The sequence below is a fragment of the Piliocolobus tephrosceles genome, chromosome 5, assembly GCF_002776525.5.
Source record: "Piliocolobus tephrosceles isolate RC106 chromosome 5, ASM277652v3, whole genome shotgun sequence".
NCBI lineage: Eukaryota > Metazoa > Chordata > Mammalia > Primates > Cercopithecidae > Piliocolobus > Piliocolobus tephrosceles.
In genome coordinates this window covers 102,893,900-102,920,128 of record NC_045438.1, presented here as the reverse complement: position 1 = coordinate 102,920,128, position 26,229 = coordinate 102,893,900, and the positions used below count along the sequence as shown (strand labels likewise).

Here is a 26,229-nt window from a genome sequence, read left to right as displayed (position 1 = left end):
GAAATGGTGTAATGAATGACATTTCATACTGAAGCCAAAGGAGCTTAATAATAAATACTTGGCTCAACCCAGAAACATAGATTCAGCTGTCACCATTTCTAAACAAAGTTAGAGGTTATTGTATAATATACTGCTAATTTTTCATGCTGTGAAAATTAAGTAAATGATGTTTGACTTCCTTCCTTCCTGTTTTCAATCAACTTTTTGGTAGTCCCTTTTAGGACCCAGATTTAGAATTAAGGTATAGTAATAAAATTTAGCTACATTCTGGGTTGACAAAAGGAATTCGTAATGTTAGAACGTTTTAAACACAGAAAATGTAACAGCAATGTAAATTCAAAATTGGATGTGTTCTTATTATCTTCTTGGCCTTACTTATTCCAATAATCCATTCTAAACACAGGTATATGCCATAATTTCTCATAGATGTTTTTATACTTACATAACTTTAAAAATGTTCTTGTGAAATGTTTATAACTTGCCTAATATAGGATTTTCTTACATTGGATACTCAATAAGTATTTTGACCCCGAATTTCTCAATGACAACAGCTGTAAAGAAACCATGGTAAAGAAAAAGATCTCCTAGAGTTTTTCTGGACTGAGCTATTTTTTTCCAATAGATGAATATCTTCCAAAACTGTATTTATAGTCATTACTTATAAAAGTAATGTTACTAGAAATAGTTTGTTTTGCCATCTGTGATTTTGGTCCAATACAGACTAAAGTACCCTGACCATAGTTATTTTCCCACATGCTGAGAAACTGAGAAAGTAACCTGGTAGGGTTCCAAACTTTCAAAGGTAATTGTTTATTAAAACGATAACAGGTAGCTTGAGATGTATCTTCAATCTTGCTTCAGAATAAGGGATTTGCTGCAATGTGATTTCAGCATTTCTTAACCAGTGGACTGAAATTTTTATTTGCTTCTAGCAATAGCATGAATTGCTTCCATAGAGTTAGTTTGTCTATTCGTATGTTACAAGGAGTGTGTCACAAGAAGTCGAAGATGGAAGGAGATGAAACCATAAAATGGGATGGTGCATTCAAAGAAGAACCAAGAGAAAACCCTAAACAGAAAAACAGCAAAACCAGTATTTCTCTATCGTTGCAGAAGATCGGAATATGTGGTTTCAGAGTTGGAAGGGAGTCTGTAGTATAGGTAATTTGTTTTTCCAATGGTAATGAGCTGATAAAAATTCATGGTCACTTAGCTAACAGAGGCTTCAATGCCTCTTAGCAATTCCACATTGTCTAGCTCTTTAATTCTCGACAAAGAGAATTTCCAATCTGCTCACATATACTCAAACCTCTGATCTCCCTCCTACATCTTTCACTTTTGCATCTGACCCAACTGATACTCCAAAAAGAATTTGGTAGCCATAACAGACTGAGATTATCTCAACTTCCTACCGTAAAATATGAAAATTTATTTGCATTGACACCCAGTTTTTATTCCTTTCTGTTTCAAATCAAGAGGGGACCCTTCTTTTTATTAAATTTCACTCCTTCTCATGTGCTTTAGATTTCATTTCCATAAGACCTCTCCAAAACTTGATGCAATCAATTATTTCTCACTCCTGATTCATCAGTTTCTCCATGTGATTCTTCTTTTAGTATTTAAACATGCTTTAATATTTCCCATTGTAAAAAAAAAAAAAAACTCATACCCACATCCTCTTTTGCAGTTTTAATTTTAAAATACTGATAACTAATGCTCATAATTATTGGGAACTTAGTATACGCCAGATGTATTCTATGACCTCTTTTATCAACTTGTTTAGAGAAAGAGGTAAGGGGACCTCACTAGGAGCATGCCTGCCTGTGGAGCTCCCATTTCACTTCTGCCAATGGAAGTGGAGCCAGCAGAGGGCTGACTCCCCACAGGAATCTCACTCTTTCCCTGATAATCCAGGAAAGAGTGAGCGATGGCACCAACTAGGATCATGCAAATGGAGGGTGAGTAGAATTTCTAGATCATTATTAGATGCAATCAAATAGGAATTGGTGATTGAGTGGATGTGAGGGAAATACAAAGATGACATCCAAGTTCCTGGTGGGAATGATAGTGTTCTTTCACTGACAGCAAACAGTGAAGGAAGAACTGACTTAAGGAGAAAGGCAGAGTTCATGTTTGGAGATAGTACACTTGAAATATCTGAGGTTGGATAGCTCAGAGATAGGCAAATAGGGATTTGAAATATAGGCACAGATGGAATTAACCAATCTCAGGGTTGATTGATACTTTGTCATAGAAGTCCTTTGAAATCTCCATGAATTGTCACACCTAGAATTCCATAACAGTCCTAATGGTGGCATTTAGTGTAATTCAATCGTAGTGGTTGTTTAAAAAAGGAGGCATTTTTCTCTTAGGTGTCTAGAGAGGTCTGAGGACAGGATTAAATGATAGCCTGCCTTCTTCCTGCACCCCACCATGGCAGTATTACTTAGTTTTTGCTTAAAAAATACATTTGATTGTTCAAAAGTTCATCCTAAATATTAATTATCTGATATCATTTTCATAGCAGGTTCTATAGAGAAGTATATTAACTCTAATTTCATTATAGATTAAACATATGAATGCATAGCAGAATGTTCCATGTGTGTTATTCTTTTGAGAACTTTAGGAACTGCCTAAGTCTAGATAAATTACTGTAATGGGTTGAGAATATGTATGAATTGTTATTATTGTTAATACTTTTGAGAATTTGCCAAGAACTAAACACTTTACGCTTATTATAAGCAATTTTTATAGTAATCCTACATTGTAGATATTTTTCATTCCCATCTGACAAACGGAAGATTGAGGGTGTGAAAAATATGATAATTTGCACAAGGTCACACATTTAGTAGCTTTAGTTACCAACAGTCAGTCCATGACTGTCTAAATTGCTTATTCTAAACCCTGGATGCACATTAGAATCACTTGAGGCAATTCTAATACTTAGCAATTCTAATAGTTGGGCTTCACCCGAGACAGATTACATCAGAATCTTGGAGAATAGCACTAAGAGATCCATAGTTGTTAGAGCTCCCCAGGTGATACCAATGTGCAGCCAAGGTTGGGAAACACTAGCTTGACTTTAAAACCTACGATCTTTTTATCCCAAGCTACCCCTAAATCAAAAATTGTTTTCATTCCACATTGAAATAGTTCTGTGATACCAACAAGACCAGTGATCAAACATGACAAACAGAATAAATAAGTGTCTTCTTGACCGGAAAGCACTATCCTCTTCTGCCTTCAAAGTTATACAAGAAATATTTTCAAGGCCTAGAAATCTCAGCAACAGGGCTGCAAGATTTTGTTTGCTTTGCTTGTTGCAAGTTGAAAGCAATTTTATATTTGTGTTATTATGATCCTTGGTTTTGAGTGACTATATATGGTGCTTGCAAGCTGGGAAGGGATATCCAAACACACCTGAGGGCACAAACCTACTGAAAAAGGATTTCCTCTACAGATAAAGAACATAGTGTAAATCAGTTTCTGTCTTAGAGTTTACAACATGATTTTTACTCTTTCCTTATTTATTTAAATTGATAGATAAAATTGTATGTATTTATCATGTACAAAATGATGTTTTGAAATATATATATATTGTAGAATGGTTACATCTAGCCAATTAACGTAGGCATTACCTCACATAGTTATCATTTCTGTGGTGAGAACATTTAACACTTTCCTCTGGTCTCTCCAGACACCTAAGAGAAAATGCTTCCTTTTTTTGAACAACCACTGTCTTAACATTTTGAAGTTTCTAAATTATTAGTAAAGCTTTCGTTGAATTCTTGGCCTTATTTAGCAAGTGACTTAATTATATTTCATTTTGAATAAAATTGTTATTTTTTTAAGCCTGGAGATAACAGTATATAATGAAGCATCTGCTGTGTACGATGTACAAATGTTTGAATTTCCAAAGCACACATTTCAAAAAATCAGATTTTCCTGTTATGTTTGAGAAATTCTCCAAGAGCTTCAAATTATGAACATGTTTTCCACTAGATACATATTTTTGACATCTGTGGAACAGATTTTTATCTCTGCTGACATACATCTAGCACCTATTTTCTTTTTAATAGCGATGCTTTTATGAATATGAAATTATAAAAATTTAGCAAATAAGTTATTTTTTGAGATACTCACATTTAGAAATTGCTTTTATTGCTCCCTCATTCATCATTTTGTATCTTACATAACTTTATATTGACAAGTTTCTTCTGTTTAGAGTTAGTCTTGTGACAGATATTTTAATTATGTAGAAAATAACCTGCTTCAAAATTTTCACAAATTGAAGGTTGTGTAAGGGGTTGAAGAGATGATGTTTCCTCATCATAACCTTGTGCCATACCTTGTAAGCAAGTACTGTAACTTGTATTTAATGGTGAACCAAAAGAACTAAAGTCCATCATATCTCTTCTATTGATATTTTCTATAACATCCAAGGGAAAGAATGCATGGGCCAAGTACTTGGGTCTATGAGAGAGGTTTTTCAACTGCCTACAAATGACACTGCTGTCAATGTGGCATGTCATAGCAGCTGTGGAAAAAGGAAGGTTAGGTGAAGTGATAATAACAAAAGGCTTCTGATTCAATTTTTATTGCTATCAAATTTTTCAATTAATTTTATGAAATGAACCTTGTCTTCACAATATCTGTTGGTTTTAGTGATTCACTTCATTAGTTGAGGTGCTTTATCCAGGTAACCTCAATTTGCACATGTGTTGATTGAGTTTATATAACCAAAAATATATTTGGAAATGGTGTATTTCTCTGTTTTAGTTGGTGGTGATTTGAACAACAAAGGCTCATGAGCTAATATAATTTTTGTTTATTTATTATAACATCTATTTATTTGTCACGTGCATACCTTTTGTTTCAAAAAGAATAACAGTACTGTTAAAGAATATGAACAATCATTAGAAAATTAATATTAGAAAATGAGAACCCTTTAAAGCACAAGGCAACATGTTATAGTGGAAAGAGCACATGTGCTTCTTTATTTGCTGAGTATGTAACTTCAGACATGTTATTTAAACTCTCTGAGCTTCCCTTCCTCCTTTGTAAAATATTTCCCGTACAGCATTGCTGCAAAATTAACGTTTAAACAGAGTAGGTGCTTATCAGTTAGTTTTCTCATCATATTTTAAGATGCAGTCAAACATCTTCAAATGTGCTTATTTTGCCAAATAAAAACTATCGTTTATCAAGCACTTACTGTGTGTAAAGTTATGTATTACCTTTATGCAAATCCCCATTTTAGCCATTATCTTATTTCATCTTCACAATAATTTATTTTTCATCTGCAAGAACTATGGTCTTCTGAATAATGTAAATATGCAGTTATTAGTGCAGCCTTTAAAGAACTGCCTTTGAAATCACTGTGGTCATCACCAAAATTTCTTTCCATAGGATAGTTAATGAGTAAGGAGTTACTGGTGTGTCCAGAATTATATTGTAAATGCCTTGTACATATTTTATTCCATGTGAATAGCAAGATATATGTATTCTTAATTTATTTATTACAGGCAAATCAGGATGTGAATTGATGAAATTAAATAATTCAAATAATAATTGCCTTATATGTAGGAATTAATTTAATTTGTGTTAGATTGTTGAAATGTTACTATAATTGCAAATAATTCTTGATTTCTTCATAAATACTGTAATTGAAGTGTGCAGATATTGACACTCTTTAAGAGTTTCTAAATAGTATACTAAAGTGCTTCACTTCAGTATTCTGTTTGTCATTTTTCTAGCAAAAGCACAATTCTCTATATTTTATTCCGTTCATGCTTTTTATATAATCTGTCATAGCAAACATGTTCTCTTTTGATTTTTGAAATACTTACAAGATAGGTATCTAATATTGCTTATTTTTAAGATGCTAACACCTTTAACTCATTTATTTGAAATGTTGGAAATAAGGTAAATATAGTAATATGTATATTTTTCAAAAATTCTTGAAACCCTGCAAAACAAAAAGCAGTAAATAGTTATATTTCATACTCTAAGAAACTCATCACTGTAATAATAAAATAATATTTTTAAAGGAAAATAAAAGAATAACATTTGAACATTTTAGTAAACAGACTACTCAGATATATCTGATGAAAAATTCGGAAACATAGACAAGTAACATTAGAAAAGGAAAAATGTATTTCTTAAAAGGTGTAAGAGAACATTACACACAATCATATACTGACAAATTGAAAAATATATGTGAAGTGGATAATTTCTTAAGAAAACACAAATTTTCAAAATTAATTGAAGAAGTGAATAGCCTGATGAGGACTTTAATTACAGAATTCTTGGTATTGTAGAATTTTAGATCTAGGAAAGCCTTTCACAACTGTATGATAAAACTCTCATAATTTGTAAGTGAGAATGTTGAGGTCCAAAGTTTTTGTCGTCTACTGAAAACATCTTATTAGCTTTGGAAATTAGAAGGTCATGGGTGATCCCTGTGGGATGAAAGTTTAGGGGATATGCTAGATGGCAAGAAGAAAAGAGGAGAGCAGGTAATAAAGTAGTTAAAGTGTAGCTTAATCTTTCAAGAAGTTTGACCACAATTGGAAAGAGAGAGAACAAACCAATGAGAACCAGTGAAAACAAACCAGAATAATGGACAGTTGGTTGGTTGGTTGAGCATAGAAACGTCAACAGATTTGCAGGCTAAGAGATCAAGTACATAAGATAACTAAAGGAAGATAATGTAGAGATGACTAAATATGGAATCAAGAGTAGTTATTATTTTTTGATATTAGATGTGAGAATAGTGGTTATCTTTGTGAGGCTTTGGGACTGGCAGGATGGAGATGCTCTAAATTTTTATCTTGATTACAGTTACATAGGTGTATGTATTTATACAAATGAATCAAGTTTTATTATAATATTAGTGTGGATTAAAATGCATATTGATTTATAAAAATTATTACTCTCTATGCATTAGAAGATAATGTCAGTTTAAAAATTTAGCCCACCAAATAGTAGTTACTATGTATCAAATCTTTATAACAATCCTATGAGGTAGGTGCTATTATTATTCTCACTTTATAGTTGAGGAAGGGAGTCACAGATTTTAAATAACAGCCTATAAATGAAGCATTATGTGAACCCAGAGTATGACACTGTGTGACTCTATTACACTATCTCCTGAAAGGGGAGGGGCCTGCATTGGAGAAGAAGGGAGTTGGTGGAATTAGGGAGAAATTTCAAGGTAGTTGGACTAGTGAAGGTGAAGATATCAATACTATAGATGGTCTGCACCTCATCAATGATGTAGAAGACAAGCCAGTTTGATATCACAGTAAGGAGGAAAGTTGGAGCTTGAGAAGGATGAAAAAGACTGTGAGGATTAGACTATGGAATGAGCACAAAATATTTTCAGAAGGTAGTATAAGGTAGTCAAGAAAGTCTCAAGTTCTGGGATCAGAGACAACATTTTAACCCTTGCTTCCCACTCTTAACCAAGGGACATTGGCCAAGTTGCTTAGTCTCTCCAATGCCTCACACGTAAAATGGGGCTGGTGATCATCTGACCACATTTTATTTTGTTTTATATCACTAGAAAGTCCCTCTATCCCACTTTCTTCTTTTTAAATTTTGTGTACTATTTTTTGCATTTAATTTTTTCCATGATTTAGAATTGCCTTGTCAAACAAAAATTTTTTCTTAATTAGGATGTGAAGGTAATTACATTGAATAAATTTATTGACTTGAGGGAGACTGACATTTGTATAATATTGTCTCTTAACTCATGTATATAATGTAGTTTTCATTTATTCATGCCTTCTTTTGTCTTTAATTAAATGTTACAATTTTCTACACAAAATTCATGCATATTTTAGTAAAATTCATTCTAAGGTACTTTATAGTTTTTGTTTTTATTGTGAATAGAACCTTTGAATTTATCTGATAATTGTCCCTTAACAATTTTGTTCTATATGTGCAATTTCTTTCTCAGCCCTTGAAGGGCTTACATTTTTTTGAAATTTTTATTTTGCTCTTACCCTACTGTCTCTGCTCACCCCTTTGTCCCTTGTTTGCTGGACTTTTCTCTTTTTTCTATGTTGGAATTCTCAAATTGTCTCATTATTCTTGGCTATTTATTCATATATATAAGCAAGGCCCTAAAAAGCGATCCATACCTCTGTGTGGGTGAGTGGGCTTTTGAAAGGTGGGTTTCACAGTATGTACATCAAAGATGAACCAGTGTATGAGAGTTTTTTTCCCTTTGGGGGAGAATATTAATCTCTGACATTCTGAAAGTAGAGAGGAAGGAGAGAGGAGAGGAGGAGGGTCCTATGGTTTAATACATACATTTGTTCCTGCTTATACACCTACCCACTAGTGAGATTGGTATCTGACTTCAGAAACCAACCCATTCAATTTCTCCAGAAACTAATCTTCCTTGTGACAGTGCTGAGCTGTGTTGACTAGAGAAGGAAACACAAAGTTTCAAATATTCTCTATGTAGATTTTTTAACCAACCATTCTTTTTCAGCCCCATATAGAACTGTGTCATCCTTCTGTTTCTGGTCCCCCCATTCAGAAGGTCCACAGAGTGAATAAGCTTTATTACAAACAACATTTCTATTACCCACCCCCTGGTCCACCACCCTATGAGCAGGTAGTGTATAACTTTCTCTACCACTGTTTGTCAGTTAAACCTTCTTTCCTCAGAATCTTCTGAATTTGTCAACACCTTGAGTTCATGGTGTCTACTGCCTATAATTTTTTCTTTGTGACTTAATAACTTGGTTATTTTAGTGTGGTTTGGGAGGTAGAAGAAAGACAAATCAGTAATGTTTAATTAAACATTTTGGACTACATTTTCCAAATAATATTGTTGCTAATACAGAAAAATTGTATTTGTATATTGATCTCAGTGTATAGGAAATAAAATTTGTATATGTTGATCTTACATCCAACCACCCCATTGATTCTTTTTACTATTTCTAATAGTTTAAAAATGGATTATTTTGGGATTTTCTAATAAGTAGGTATATTATCTGCAGTGACAACAATGTATATCTTTATTATTGTTTTTTCTTATATTGTTTTGGTGAGAAATTCTTGTGCAACTTAGAATAATAAAAGTGATGGTAGACATCCTCCTTTTATTCATAACTGATGGACATTAATCTTGTATTTTACTATTACACATGATTTTCACTACAAGGTTTCAAAAGATGATCTTTATTAACTAAGACTGTTCACTTCAATATATAATTTCCAAATAACATTTTTTAAAATTATTATTTGGGTTCTGAATTATATCAGATGCTTTCATGTTTATTAATGTGACCATATGATTTCTCTTCTCTAATCTATTAATGTAATAAATTATGGGGAGGTCATTTTTGATGTTGAATCACCCTGCATTACCGGACTCACTCTGATTTGATACTGATTTATTATCCTTTTACTGTATTTCTAGATATAATCTTTTATTTAGTAATTTCACATTTATGCTTGTAAGTGGAAGTGGCTTACAGCTTTCTTGCTCATTTCGATATCAATGTCATGCTAGCCTCCTTATAAAATGAGTTGGATACTTCTAATCTTTCTCTTTGACCTCGAAATGGTAATGTGAATTTGGATGTTGCTTACACTTGTTAGAATTTGTCTGTTGGTGTAGGGAAAATGATACTGAAATGTTTCTGAATTTCTACTTTTTTTGAAGGACTACTTCTTCCATTATGACTCCACTTTATCTGTTATTAGTTTTATCTCTCATAATTTATGTTTTACTAGAAAAATGTCCATTTTATGTAGCTTGTCAAGGATATATATATATAAAACCAAATATATATATAACCATTTTAATTCCTAATCTTACTTATCTTGCTTTTTCTCTCACCTTTAAATATCATCACAATGGCCAAGGTTTCGCTGCTTTATTGGTCTTTTAGAGTCAGCTTTGGCTTTATAGATGAATTTTACTGTTTTTTAAATTTTCTGTTTTGTTAATTTCCGATTTTATCTTTTTAAAATCTATTCCTCTGATTTCTTTAAGTAGCCCATTAATTTTCATCTTTCTCTTGTTTTCTATTTAAGGCTATAAATATTCTATTATCATAGCAAAATTTCACAAGTTTTCATATATATGCTACTGTAATTGTGATTCAGTTATAAATAGTTTACAATTTAGAGTATTGGTTTCTCTTTAATTATTTAAAAGCTTTTTCCTCCAAAAGTTACAGAATTTTAATTATGATTTCTGATTTTATTAAATTGTGGTCTGTGAAAGTGTCCTGTATATTATAAACTTTCTTGAATTTATTTTATTTCACTTTCTATCCTAAGAGGTTCCATTTGTATATTAGAAATCTAGATATGCTCTGTTTTTTATGTATAATATTACAAAGAAAGAATGTTAACTACTTGTGTTTATTACATTATAATAATCAATATTGTTTTTCCTCCATTTTTGGTTACTTTCTGAGAGCTGTATGTTAAGTCCATCATTATAATTTTAGTCTGACACTTCATCCTTGCAGTTTTCTCAGTTTTTGCTTCATATAATTTGAGAAATTATTATTGTTCTCATAAAGATGTGTTCCTTCTGTGTCTTCTTTGTGCCTTGCTCATTTTTTTAGTATGAAAAGTCCCTCTTCATCTCTTTTATTTTTCTCCCAATATTAATATTGTGACATCTCGTTTTAACATGTTAGTATTTGCATAAGCTAGATCTTTTCATCTCTTTGCTCTCTATCTTCCTGTGTCAGTCTTTGGGTTTGAAGTATGTCACATAATTACATTACTGGAATTAGATGTTTTCATCCAATATGAAAGTTTCTAACTTTTAACCAGTAAATACAAAGTATTACCAATGATTATGATTTTTGATGTTTGGAATTATGTTCATTTTCTTACTTTTTTTTTCTATTTCTCATGTTTTCTAGTTTGTCCTCTTGCTCACCTTTAATTGAACAGATAGATTTTTCATAGTTCAATTTTTTCTATTTTACAAAAGCATTGTTGTTTTTTTTGTGGTAACTGAAACATTGTTAACATAAATGTTCAAGTGAATTTTTCTATGATCTAGAATTAATCAGTATCTCATCCCTGAGAACAACAAAAAAGAGGTTTAGAATACTTTTATTTTCCTCTGTTCCCTTGCAACTCTCATCTTGGAACCCTTTCTGATATTATCTTCAATTTTATATCCACGTGGCTATATTTTTAAAATTATATAAATTCGTGTAAAATAAACATTTATTTAGACTTATTATCTTTTTTAAACTATTTACTTATTTATTTATTTTTAAATATTATTTTGAGTTCCAGGGGTACACGTGCAGGTTTGTTACATGTGGAGACTTACTACTTTCTTTGCTGTCTATCGCTCCTTTTATCTCATTCCCTCCTCCTGGACTTCTTATTGTTAGTAGTTTATATTGTCTAGCAATTCTTTCAAAGAGGATCTTGAGGTAATTAACTTCAAAGTTTCTTCCAATTTAAAAAATATCTTTCTTTATGCCTCTCTCTTGAACAGTGGCTTGGCTGGGTGCAGAATTCTGTCTTCAAAGTTATTTTCTCTTAGAATGTTGAGAATCTCATTCTACTGCCTTCTTGTACCCTGGGTTGCTTGCAAAGAATCTGACGTCAATCTGATTCTGATTTCTTCGTCAGTATCTTTCTTTTTACTCTGATAGCTTTTAAGATTTATCTCTTTATTCTGTATTTTCACAGATTTCATCAAAATACATGTGCGCGTGCGCGTGCACGTGTGTGTGTGTGTGTGTGATCTTTAGTCTCTCCTACAGTCAGAATTTTTAAAGTTTTGAGAAAATTTTCTGTAATATTTCTTTAAATGCTACCTTTCCCCCAAATTTCCTGATTTCTGCCTTCTGGAAGTACTTTCAAACAGACTTCAGAACTTCCGTATCATCCATACATCATGACTTTTCTACTTCCCATGTCTTAATTCCTGCTCCCAATACCTAGCTTTGGGCTATGGTACCCATCGTCAATCTGTTCTTTATATACTTTTGCTTTCAAGGAATTTCTCACAGTCTCTAGTCCATTGCAGTTTACTTTTCTTATTTTTTCCAGTTATTTTAAGCAATCTCTTCTATTGTGTCTAGGAATTTGGTGTGAAGGATGTACTTGAGAGTGTTAGGTAAAAACAGTGCTCAGTTTGACAACTTAAATCCGTTTTCAAGTTTTGAAATATTTGCCAATAACATTCATCAGCTGTGACACTGATGAGACCAGTTTGGGGACTGGCAAGACAGGAAAATCAGAAGAATTGAATGATGAACTTGAGATGCTAATGAGTCTCACATTTGGAAAGGTGAACTGCGAGGCTTAGCCATAGTGTAAGTCAACACATGGAGACTTTTGAGTAAAGAAAAACTGTAGGACCAAAGGTCACAATAGTGAGTCCAGTGATGGTGATAATTTAACAGTTGCCAAGATACGAACCTCTTTATGGAAAAGGAGATTCAGGGATTGAGGCTTGTAAGTGGAAAAAACCCTAGTACTGAGGGGATCTAAGGGATGGTTGATCACTGGGGGCTTACTGATATGGCTTTGGGTTACATAGGAGAAGAGATCAAACAATCCTGAGCCCTGAACCATAAAAAGGCCTCTTTTATGGAAGCTGATGTGTCATTTGTGGAAAATAATAAAATTCATTTGAAAATTGCTATTCATAAAAGTTGTATTGTAAAGACTATTTGCAACTTAGCCAATATAACATATCAGTAGAAAAATCAGTGTGTGTTTCCTTGTATGGAGTGTTTGATTTTCTTTTAAGTTCAGGGGTACATGTGGATGTTTGTTACACAGATAAATGAGTTTCATGGGGTCTGGTTGGACAGATTATTTACACTTAGGTATTAAGCCAATACTCATTACTTATTTTTCCTGATCTCCTTTCTGCCTACCTCCACCCTTTGATAGGCCCCAGTGTTTGTTGTTCTCCTCTGTGTGTCCATGTGTTCTCATAATTTAGCTCCCACTTTTAAGTAAAAACATGCAGTATTTGGTTTTCTGTTCCTAAGTTTGCTAAGAATAATGGCCTCCAGCTCCATCCATGTTCCTGCAAAGGACATAATCTCATTCTTATTTATGGCTGCATAGTATTCCATGTTGTATATGTACCATATTTTCTTTATTCAGTCTATCATTGATGGGCATTTGGGTTGATTCAGTGTCTTTGCTATTATGAATACTGCTGCAATGAACATATACCTGAATGTGTCTTTATAACAGAAAAATTTATATTCTGTTGGGTATATAGCCAGTAATGGGATTGCTGGGTCAAATGATATTTCCGTCTTTAAGTCTCTGAGGAATCACCACACTGTCTTCCACAGTGGCTGAACTAATTCACAATCCCATCAACAGTATATAAACCTTTCTTTTTATCCACAACCTCAGCAGTATTTGTTACTTTTTGGCTTTTTACTAATAGCCATTCTGACTGATACGAGATGGTATCTCACTCACTATGGTTTTGATTTGCATTTCTCTTAGTGGTCAGTGATGTTGAACATTTTTCATATGCTTGTTATCAGAGTGTTTGACTTTATACTAATTCTTCACATGATGAAGTGAAGTGTAGCTCCTTTTTTTTTCTATTTTTCAAGATCATAGATTTTGCAATGCTCTTTATATATGGTTAGCTTTGCGACTTAAACCTCTTTGGTTCACATGTACACATTCCTTAAGTTGAAATAGCTTACCTCCATACTTTGAGCAACTTAAGGTTAAATATTTATCCAGCTATTGTAGAATACTATTGTCGGAAGAAATAGGCCTTATTTCTTTAGTTACATTTCCCTGTAGTCTATGGCCATAATATTGTTCAAAGAGACATGATTATTGAAATAAATGTCAGTGGCTCAAAATTACATGTGCTTCAATTTGTATTGGAATTAAAGTGAATATCAGGGGGTTGCAAAGTAATGAACACAATATACAGAAAGAAAATGTTAAAATCTCTGTCCTCAGACATTGAACACTTCATTATTTCTAATAAAATTTCAGTACACCAACACTTAGGGTCTAACATTGCAACGTATTTACAGTTTGATATAACTCTATATTGACAGTTTACAAATAGAGATGGACTAGCTTTGCTAGCACGTACAATTGCGTTGAAACAAACAGGTGGAGGAAAATGAAAGGGTACCTAGTGACTTAGAAAGGTTAACTAGTCCCTGGATAGCAAGTGGAAGAGTTATCTTTGGAATTCAAATGTATTGGCGACTATAGATAAAAAATAAGCGAACTAGTCAACCTGAAGATATTTAAACCGTAAATTGGGAAAAAATAAAAGTCTTAACGTGTCAAGAATAGGAGGAATTACAATTGGTTAAAGCTACTGCATTATACCTGAGACTAGAATATAGGTATGAGGAAGTGTTCAAGAAATCCATGATTTTATCATCTTTATAAGCAGAAACAAGTGCTACATAGATTTAAGTACTGCATGAAACAAGGATTCACATGCTGAAAAATTGTTTTGTTTTACTGCTGCTTATAATAATGATGATAATAGTCATATTTGGTCGGGCACTTACTGTATACCTAGCACAGTGCTACTCAGCTTCTTAACATTATCTCTGATCATTTACACAACCTGGTGGATAAACATGCTGAGATTCTTTTTATAGGATTAGAAGAACTGGCAAATTAAGTCAACATCTAGTGAAATTTAACAAAATTAACAAATCATATGAATAATTTGGGTCAAAAAATTCTTGTAAGATATTCTGCATTAGCAGTGGATGGTGATAGAGATGAGAAGATATGGATTATAGTTTTATTTCTTTGTAATTTTTTTTTACAATTTTTTAAGTTCTACTGTGTTCGTTTTGCCATTTTCCATTTTTAAAAACAGTAAGAATGAGAATGACTGACAAAGGAACAAATTAGTCCTGTTGCTGGTCCTGGTTTATAAAGACTTGCATTTCAACAAGATTTATAAAGAAATTATACCAACAGTGAAATAAGCAGCAACTTTTACCAAAATGAAGTTGCTGATCTTTTGCTGATGAGTCACAACTAATGATCAGCATATTCAAGGTAATTAAGTTACATGAAGAAAACTATCTATAAAATCTTAGCTCTGTACTGCTGGTAACATGATTAGCTTTTCAAAATTATTTGATTAGGATACGCATTGCAAAGTAAGAGTATAGAAGCATTGTATTAAGTACTTTAAAATACATATGTTATTTTTGTACTATGTTATTAGCTAAACCTCATTTTGTACTTTGCTGTTACACCTTGAATATCATGCATGTAGAAGAGCAAAGTAATTTTTTCTTTTGAAAGGCTGTTACTCTTACAGATATAATTTTAACATCAACACAGATATAACAACAAAGAACGATTATCTGTTAAAAGAGAAGAATAAAGAATGTAGCCAAAATAATTATGCAAGATGTCTGTAACTTAAACCAAAGAAAAGAGCATTTTCTTAATTATATTTGTCAAAATTCAAGTAAAACAGTAATTTTAATCTCCCTTGAGTTCAAATTTACATTCAGGGTTCTTCTCATAAAAAATTAAGTGCGAAAATGGAATTAGACTTTTTTTTCAATTGTAAATACTGTATAGAGCATAAAGACCAAAGGGTTTATAATTTCTGTAAATAATTACTCTTGTCACTGAGGAGAAGTGGGTATTTGAAATAAAAGCAACGAATCAGGGAATAACAGTCCTCTGAAGAACATATCATTTTCCCTCTACCTGGTTCAGTGTGAGTCTTTTTGTTTGTTTGTTTCCACAGAGCATCTGCACAACCACCACTGCATTTTTGCACTTTTTTTTCCTGGCTTCATTCTGTTGGGTTTTGACTGAGGCGTGGCAATCATATATGGCTGTAACTGGAAAAATTAGGACACGGCTTATAAGAAAACGCTTTTTGTGCCTTGGATGGGGTAAGCATATTGATATACCCTTTCGTGCTCTTCTCAAAATGACTCTGAACACATATTATAAAGTACTCAAGAGTGATTAGACACAGGCTACTTTGTGTCTAATTTAATCTACGGAAGTGAAAATACATGAGCTGGTCAATTTTGAACATTCGTTGGTCATTTGGAACTTTAAAAGGAAGTAAGTATTGAATGCTCATTTAGCTAGTCAGTTAACATTCAACAGTGCCTAGATAGTATGAGATGAGACCCGAGATACCTCCACACAGAAAAACAGTGCTCTCTGTTAATATTTTCTGAAAGTGCAAAATACCTTAAAATTTTCAAAGCCTAATGTGTGATGGTTCGCTAGGCATGTACTCCCACCAAGAAAACTTAGAGGACTTCATTTCAAGAAATCTCAAAGCAATTAAAGAATAAAGCAATTCATTTCACAGGGAGAACACCATTTAGAGAAGTAATGAAACCTCACAACTAGTCAACGTGATCCTCAAAAGTAGAAACAGAATTGCTGACAGACTGAGAATTAATTTTTCACTTGTGCTTATTAAGAAGTTTCTCTCAGATTGCCTCATGACATGGACATCTCAAAGATCTATATTATAGGGCCAGTTCTACTGATAGCCTAGTTAATTTAAGAAACTACTTTTAGAAAAAGCCCAAATATGTAATAATATCTACCATATTAGAAGACTGGCATATGGGAAGCTAAGGGGAACCTGGGAAATTACAAATAAGTGTACTTATAACAATTCCAGAATAATTTAGGCTGAAAAAATATGATCAAGAACACTTAAATATTATTCATTAGGTTTCAGCAAGGTCTGTTATGTCTAATTAATATATTAGGACTTTATCCGCAGACAAATGGAAAAGCAGTTAAGAAGTTGAAGAGTAGGCCAGACATGGTGGCTCACGCCTGTAATCTTAGCACTTTGGGAAGCCGAGGCAGGTGGACTGCCTGAGTGCAGGAGTTCGAGATTAGCCTGAGCAACATTGCAAAACCCCATCTCTACCAAAATTGCAAAAAATTAGCCAGGAGTGATGGCACATACCTGTATTCCCAGCTATCAGGAGGCTAAGGTGGGAGGATTGCATGAGCCTGGGAAGTGGAGGTTGGAATGAGCCAAGATCACACCATGACACTCCAACCTGTGTGGCAGAGTAAGACCCCATCTCACACAAACACAAAAGTTGAAGACTTTGTTCCACTTAGAATTTCATCAAATTTTTGTCTAAATTTCATGACAAAGGCCTTCTAAAGTTGAAGTAGTATTTAAATCAAGGGACACTTTTGCCATGAATTAGTACTATTCTAAGAAATACAGAATACAGGTGAAAGAACACATTTTTTGATGAAGAATAAAACATGGTGATTTTCAGGATTGGTGACTACCTTGTTTAAAATTATTACTAAAGATTTTGAGGAGAGGGTTCACCAACAATCTCCAGATTTACAGCTAATATTTAAACTACTCTAGGTAGCAAAAACCTAAACTGATGGTGCTAAAGTATCAGAAAGTTTATGGGTTGGCAGAATAGTGGTGTATGTGTTTCATTATGAACAAGTACAACGTAATGAGTCTAGTAAAATTTAATCTAAATTGTATGAAATAAATACTATTAATTCTTCAATTATAACCCATGAGGGATTTTTTTTCCTTAATGAACTTGGTCCAATCAAAAAAATCAACAAATGACTTATGTGAAGGAAGAGGAGGAGGAGGAACAAGAAGAGGAGAAACAGAAGGAGGAAAGGGAGGATAAGGATGAAGAGGGGACTATATATTTATAATTTTATATACATATATGTATGTGAAACTATATATAGTCACCAGTGTTCGTTTAACACTATGGTGTGTCCCTCTGAGATGTTTTCCATAGTTCTTGTCATTAAATATCATGAAGGAATGTGATGTCACTAGAGAAGGCTCACAGAAGAAGAAGAATAGCATCAAGTATGTGAAATGATAGTAAGAAAGAAGATGGGCAGAGGAGATACAAGAAGATAATTAGATGACGGATTTTTCAACCAGAAAAGGCAAACATTATCTTCCTGAAAGGAAGGCATAACCAAAACTTAAAAAAAAATCTTTAAACAGTGTAGATTAGAGACTCTACCAAAACACAGGGAGGTTCCATTGAACTTGAATGAGGTAAGTGTAATTCCCATAAATGTAAACTAAAAGAAGATGCTACCTCAGAATTGGTACAGGTATGTAGGTAATTGAACTCTCTGTTTCTACATTCTTGTTATTATAAGCAAATTATAAAGAAAGCGTTAACTGATAAGATTTATATTTTTTTCTGTCTTATTATAAGTACAATTTGATGTGGATCAATATGTGGCCAATGGAATGTTCCACTTCACTGATATTACATCACACCAGAACATCCAGTTTTTGCCTTTCTGATTTTATAACTATAAATTTCCTTTATAACAGTGTAAAACCCTAGGGAAAAAAATAACTTAAAAAAATGTACTAAATCTCTGTTATTACTTCCATTTAAACCCATGTCAAATGTGGTGGTAACCTAGCAACAACAGAGAAGTGCAGTAAGTTAAAAGCTCAGCTACCTCTCTCATATTTTTAAACTTGAAAGAAATTTTGTAACAGAAACGTACCTTGTGAAGTGACTCATCCAAAGAGAGTTTCTCTGATTTAAGCATCTGGAGTTTGTTCTGGCTTTTCTTAGGCCAGTATGCATAGTGGTTATAGCTAGATATGAATGTGTGACGTTGCTTTTCTTGCAGGTTTACCAGCATTAGTAGTGGCCACATCTGTAGGCTTCACCAGAACAAAAGGATACGGCACTGATCACTAGTAAGTCCATCCACCGTGATAAATCATGTTCATAACTTAACAAATCATCGAAGAGTCTTGGTTGGCACTGCCGATGGCTTGCATTTTATCATGGAATCATTAACAATGGTAGAAATTGCATTAGTAAGGAACAAAACAAGGTGGCTGACATCTACAAAGGTTAAGAAGTAAATGTTGTGGCACTGTTCAGAATCTTTGTTTCAGTTTCCCATTTCTTAATAAGACCAGCATATTTGGCTTTTAAAATATTTCAGTAGTTATTGTGCATGCCCAATCTCAAATAAATTGAGAACTGGATAAGTCTTGACATACTTACTTTTTAGAACGTGATGCTGCTATGAGCTTCTAAGTCCATTAATGATAATGTATCTTGTTATGAACCAAGTTTTGTCATGTTAGTTCAAGTTTTGTTGCTATGTTAGGGCAATACATACTAACAATTATAGATCAAGGGAACCAATGGATTTTACATTAGAAAATACTTGGACTATGCAAGAAATTAAAAGGGAGAAAAGTTATATGATATCAGCTTATTTTATAGTGGTAGTGCTGATAAATTCTATGAGAGAATTTGTGGTAAAGTTTAAATTTAACATTTTAAATCTAAACAATGCACTTTCATGTTTTATTTTATCTGCTTCCAAGTTGAGGAGGCAATTAAGAAGTGGGGAAAGAGATGCGCATCTTATTAAAAGTATATGTTTTAAAGCATGATGTTCTGTTTAATTATTTTGGGTTTGAGGTAGGAATCACTGCTAATTAGGCCCACTGGTAGGTTCGTACAAATTGTAAACATACTGAGAGATATTATTTCACCTGTTTATCCTAAAGAAACTTCTGAAAAGTTTAAGAAGCTCGTGTCATCAGAGCATTTTTATGCAATCTATATTATTTTTTAAAATTCTGATAGCATAGATGGCAGAGTACTGGTTACTACAGCACTATCACCTTAATTTATTACTTTTTACAATAGCATAATTATTGGTATACATCTATTTTTGGAAAGTCACTGTATTGGGAATATGGGAATAAGCAAGATTATATATATGATGGTTCCTACTTTCAAAGAGTTCATAAAGTGCAATACAATACAATAAGTAATGCATTTATTTTATAACTGTAAATTTTTATAACAGTGTAAACTCCTAGGGAAAAAATAAAAGATATACTGAATCTCTATTAGTATATCTTGAAAGATATACTAAACCTCAGTTTGAAGATTAGTATACACAAAATTACAGTGGGGATTTAGTGGCAGAGATTAGTTTACACAAACATACAGTGGGAATTTAGTGGCAATCTTAGAGACACAATCTAAAGTATTCTGTGAGACTAAGGTGTTTTCTCCAGGTATATTATTTAAAAATAGATATTAAAATGGAAAAGTACATTTTTATCTTTCTGCTGTTATGTCGAGGAACAATAAATGCAGACTTTGAATATACATACACATATTTGTATATATATGCTAATATAGTATTTCTTTGTGTACATATATAATTAATTACTAGGTAAATATGTTTAAGGTATAATTTAACTACGGTAACATTCACCCTATTAAGTGTATAGTTCTGTGAGTTTTGAGAAATACGTAAGTCATGTAACCACCATCACAATTAATATAGAGCAGTTTATTGTTAGAACAGATACAGAGCAGTTACTGTTCATTGTTATTACTTTTAAAGGCAGCGTGATGATTCTGTAAACTGAGAAGAAATAGCGCAAGGGTCAAACGTCAAAAAACAGGTGCATGAAATGGTGGTCATGACTCTGCATCAGCAGGCCCTCATGCTTCCCTCATTTTCACTTTCCTGGATTCTGCATGAGCAGATGTGCCACCCTGCAAAGCCCCCAGTGTCAGCCCCATTCCCTCTGCATTTCCCTCTGCTGTGAGAAACTGTTTCTTCCCAAATCGATTATCTTGTCTCTATCAATGCAAACCTGTATCTCTTGGTGAATTTAGTCATTGAAACAAACACAGCTGCATTTATTTTTATTCAAAAGCTTATCTTTAGGGAATTTTCTTAGTAGTTTGGGTGAAAAAGTAAAATTAGAAGAAAAATAGCATGCAAATGTAGCTTATCCATTCCCTGCAATGATGGCTTTTAAACCAATTTCTCCCAATATTTCAATGGCCTCAAGGAAGAGCAGGTAAATGGCACATCTAAAACTCTGAAAAAAATACACTGTTCTTGCTTTAAAGTACATTTGAAAAAATCCATAATGAATATAAAGCAGCATTTTATAAAATGTAAATAATACTCACCTTTGTATTGAAAGTAAATACAGAAACCTCACTGCAACAGTAATTTGTCTAAAATGTTTCAACTGCCTGAAAGTAAATCCTTATAATAAAACTGTTTCAGTTAGACATATATAGTATTTCTTACTCATGAAATGATATAATTCTAGTTTTTTCTATATCTTCTATGTATTTTTTTTATTACAAATCTTTAACATGTGCCAAAATTCCAAGGCTAAATGTATAGTCTAAGTTGTTTGTATCACACTTTGGTGGTCTAATACTTGTCACTAATTTTTGTTAGTTCTTATCTAATGTTATTTTCAGCTGCTGGCTCTCTCTTGAAGGAGGACTACTTTATGCTTTTGTGGGACCTGCAGCTGCTGTTGTCCTGGTAAACATCGAAATCAACTTATTTTGTTTTCTTAGGAAAAAAAAAAAAGACTAATTTCTTTCAATCAGAGTGGCAATTTTGATAATGTAGTTCTTGTGTAGAAATTTTAAAGTTCAATGGACTATTATTCTGATTGAATATCAATTGTTATTCAGTCTTTTATTATTCTAAAATATTCATATTTTGAATACTGAAGAATATTAAACTGGGAGTGTGGTATTTCTCTTACAGTAATTTCAGATTTGTGAAGAAGTTTGAGTAAGTGTTAATGAATTCTTCCTCTTTAATGTATAGAATCTCATCATTTACCCTAATCTCACCTTTACAGTATTCTGTATAATACATATGGTTATTAATAGGGAAATCTCTTTAAGGCTGTCCCTGTCAAATATCTAAAGGAAATATATTCTCAGCCTCAGTGATACTGACATTTTGGATCATATGTTTGTTTGTTGCAGAGGCTGTCTTGTGTGTTTTAGCAGGTTCAGCAGCATCCTTCTTCCCTACATACTACATACCAGTAGTACCCCCTAGTCATAACACTCAAAAACATCTTCAGACATTTTCCGATGGTCCCTAGGGGTCAAAATCATCCCTGTTTAAGAATCACTGCCATATGTTATGGATAAGGATTTTAAATTTCTCTTTTGAAGCCAAAAAATAATTGTTTAAAATTTTAAACTATGGTAATGTGGAATATTTCCTTCCAATTTGCCTTTCTCTTTCTCTGTTTGGATTTATTGATTACAAATTTTTCTTGCCCAGTGCATCTTTAAAGAAAATAAGGGAGGAAAGAAACAGTCTAAATTAAATACAAATATTCATATTGCTGTACAATTATATTTCTAATTGGAAAGTTACTCTTTGGTTTCTTGAATGATTCATTCAAAAAATCGGAACGTGGTGATATGCTACTAATTCTGATGTCAGTTTTTTCTTCCTTTAAGCTTGTTCTCCCTCCACTAAGGTGTAACAGGGAGCAGAAACTGTCTATAATTTGCAAGAAAAATAAAATCAAGGCAAGAATCTTAGAGCACAGGGAAATCAAAACTATTAGACATCTTTTTGTCTGCTGCATCGAATTTTTATTTAATCAACTGAATTGTTTCCCTAAGCTTCTAGATTAATGCCCATAGAACACTAAAATGGAGAAACAGAGTGTGTATATAATTGAAACACCAAAGTATGGTCTTTGGAGGGGTGACAAATTCCCTTGTGATTAAGTTGTAGATTACTAGAATCCATAGAATACACTTCTTCTCTTAGTTTAAATAATGAGAGTTACATAGATGAATAAGTATTCTCTTGATTAAATGGTGTCTTGTCAGGAAACTATGAAGAGTGACTCTTCCTAGGTCCATACTTAATAGGTATGTTTTGCATCTTCCTTACATTAGCAACTGGACACATTTTCGCTTTATATTCACCATCTTCATTGGCAGCAGGGCAGGGTTACCCCAAGATTGGAAAGAGGCAAGAAAGGCAAAAAGAAGAACATATTTTTCATTTACTCATTGGACTGGATTCCCTGAACAGAAAGTGTTGGTAGATTAGAGAACTGTGGGGGCTCATGGTAAGCTGGTATGAATAGACATCTATGCAGTTTTTACAGTTTTACATGAAAAAGGAAAAATAAGTGTGATTTCATTTCGTGTCATGCAAAAGACTTTTTAAGTGAGAGTAAGAAAGTCTTAGAAAGAAAATGATAGAACTGTACACTAGAGCATATTTTAAAAATTAGCACTAGTGTCCATTGTGAAAAAGATTCTAGTGAGTTGAATAGGCTTTCCTTTCTGCCTAGAAAAGCATGGTACATCAAAATGCTCCCCTTCCACAGAAGAGAATAACCACACAGCAGGAGGAATTTAGGCATTCTGTCCTCTGTGTTGGGAATAATGACAAATCATCAGCACCTTTTGCTGCCAGGGCTCACCCTAGCCTCATGCTCTACGATTCAGAATCTCCTGGCTCACAGGCATAGGGTAAAACTCATTTAGCCAAATGATTTTACTCAGGGTTGACTCAGACAGAAGAATGCCAGATTGGCATTGTATAGTACCATTTAAAAGTCAGGCAATTGAAGATTAATTTCCCCAGTGTTAACTGCAAAGCATGGAAATTAAATGAACTTAATGTACTTTACAACTTTAAAGTAGCACACCACTGTTAAATTGTTCCGTATGCCTCTGTGCACTTATAAAATGTTTGAGAGTGCTTCATACCACTACTACTGATACGGTGGTTATGAATTGATAAAAATAGGATTTTCAGGAGAAACAGGGACCTGATTCCCTTCAATATCATTGAAAGGTCAACTTTGTTTCTGTTTGACAGGTCAACATGGTGATTGGCATTTTGGTATTTAATAAACTTGTTTCCAGAGATGGAATCCTAGATAAAAAGCTCAAACACAGAGCCGGGTAAGCTGCAATTGGTGGATTTTGAAGGTTATTTACCAGTGAATCCCGTACTCCAATTTCAGACCATCACTGACTGCGTTTGACTATGCCTTGAATTTTGTTATTGATGTACTAATGTGTCCGGTAGATTCTGCCATATAAAAGTTTCCAATGTGCTATTTTTAAGTAATATGACCAAAAATCTAAAAATACTATACCAGGCCATTAGGAAATTTGGAGTGTATTTGTGCATATTGTCTGCTTCTCAGATAAGAACATTAAACGTTGAGGCTAGACTTATAATGGTTGTCGTTAGGTAAGGGTTTTTAAAGCCTTCCTCGTTTTGGTCACAAAGGTCAGGAGGTAGATTGAACACAGTGTTGGTATGTGACAGAGCAGAATCAAAACAAGCAAACCTAAACAGGGCAAAGTACTATATTTTCTTTGACTAATTGTATATATCAGGAAAAAAATCTTCACTTGGAATAATCACTTATCAAGCACTATTTGTGTGTGTCTTATATTTTCATTCTTTATGACATTTTTAATCTAACTGGCTAAAAAGAGTTATTCATAATTTTCACACTTTAACCTCTTATAAAACTTAGAAAAGCATCTCCCTTAATTTTACTGTTATTATAATACATAAATATCTGATGACTTATTATATGTTATCATATATATCTGGCCGGGCACGGTGGCTCACGCCTGTAATCCCAGCACTTTGGGAGGCCCAGGCGGGCGGATCATGAGGTCAGGAGATCTAGACTATGATGAAACCCAGTCTCTACTAAAAATGCAAAAAAATTTGCAGGACGTGGTGACGGGTGCCTATAGTCCCAGCTACTCGGGAGGCTGAGGCAGGAGAATGGCGGGAACCAGGGAGGTGGAGCTTGCAAAGAGCTGAGATTGCACCACTGCACTCCAGCCTGGGTGACAGAGCGAGACTAGGTCTCAAAAAAGAAAAAATGTATATATATATATATATATTAAAAATGTATTATATATTTTATATATATATCTATATTTTATATATATTATATATAATGACAGTAATGTCTCATATCTAGATTGTTAGTAGCTTTTTAAGGTGATGTCATCCTTTATCATATAAATTTGTTGCCACTTGAATGAAATATTAATGCCTTTGATTTTTTCTTTGTGACCTTCCCTATAAAAAGTTTCCAGCTTTCTCCTTTCCATTGAACTGTACCCTCATTCAAAACTTACCCATGTAATATTTTTTTCTTCCATAATTTATGGTATTATTTAATAGTCACACTAATTGATCAGTTACTTGTGAAATGTTAAGTCCTTTGTGTTCTTATAACCTATGTAATGATTTATATAATAAGATAATCTGGGTATTTCTTTTCCCTAGCAAAAGACTAAATTTAATGGCTTGCAATACAAAAATTTGATATCATTTATATCAAACACTAGAAATGCCATAGTGTAATAAAAACATCACTGAAAGTTTCTTCCTGAGTGGGGATCACTTCAATCATTTAGAGATTTTTTTCACGGCAGATGAGTTTCTATAACATCCTTAAATATGCAGACTTGAACATAGTACAAACACAACTCTCTAGATCATTTGAACACAAAATTTTCACACAATTACTCTTGTTATTATGCCACATGTGGTGGGAATTGGAGTAAGCTTCTTCAGTTATTTCTGTCCAGATTAATTATGTAAGAATATACTGATCCGACTGAGTATTGGGATAGAAACTCAGTTCTGCTGCTAGTCGTATAAACTTACATAATTTAAACAACCTCAACAATAAAATGGGAACTTCAGTGGTTAAGATAAATCTCCGCAATTTACTAGCTGTGTCTATGTGCCTTTGGGCATGTTACTTTTTGCAACTCAGTCTCCTCATCTGTTAAATGGGGAAAATAACTCATGCCTCATAGAGTATATGAAAATATAATGTGTATAAAGCACACATTAGAGAATCTAGCATATAGCAAGCATTCACTCAACAGTGGCTGCTCTTCTGAGAAGCCAGCCTGAACAGATGAGGTTGTTTTGGAAGGTCTCTAACTATCAATCAAGAATCCATGATTCCACCATCCATGACATGAAGGTCAAAAAAAGAGATAAGATCATCGAAATGAATATGATGTTGAAGATTTATTAAATTCATAGTATTTTTTCTTATTTAATTATTTTATGTGTAAAGCCCAGTTTAATTCATATAGCTCTTTATAAGAGATCATATAGGTTTAGAAGAAATGACAGTAGTGTCATATTATGAATTTAGAAATTATCCATTTCAATCTACATATTAACAAATAAGTTATTCTAAACATATTCTTAGAAGTTACATATGTTTCACTGGCAAAACTGAGTCGATGTTTTCCTGGTTCAAAGGCCACTGCTAGAGAAACAGAAATGTTAACTTATGTTATAAAAGCAGAATGTTGGCTACTGTCCAAAGCAGAAAAGAACTATTAACAAATT

At 33.2% G+C, this 26,229-nt stretch overlaps 1 protein-coding gene across 2 annotated transcripts in view; it reads left to right on the top strand.

Moving 5' to 3' along the window:
* The window catches only part of ADGRB3 (adhesion G protein-coupled receptor B3), a 765,428-nt gene that overhangs the window by 677,562 nt on the left and 61,637 nt on the right, over positions 1-26,229 (top strand). For both annotated transcript variants that reach the window (XM_023230291.2, XM_023230292.1), the window contains 4 exons: positions 15,752-15,902; positions 18,655-18,724; positions 21,294-21,360; positions 23,695-23,780. In XM_023230291.2, the coding sequence (XP_023086059.1) occupies positions 15,752-15,902; positions 18,655-18,724; positions 21,294-21,360; positions 23,695-23,780 (374 nt within the window). The remainder of the gene's footprint in view (positions 1-15,751; positions 15,903-18,654; positions 18,725-21,293; positions 21,361-23,694; positions 23,781-26,229) is intronic.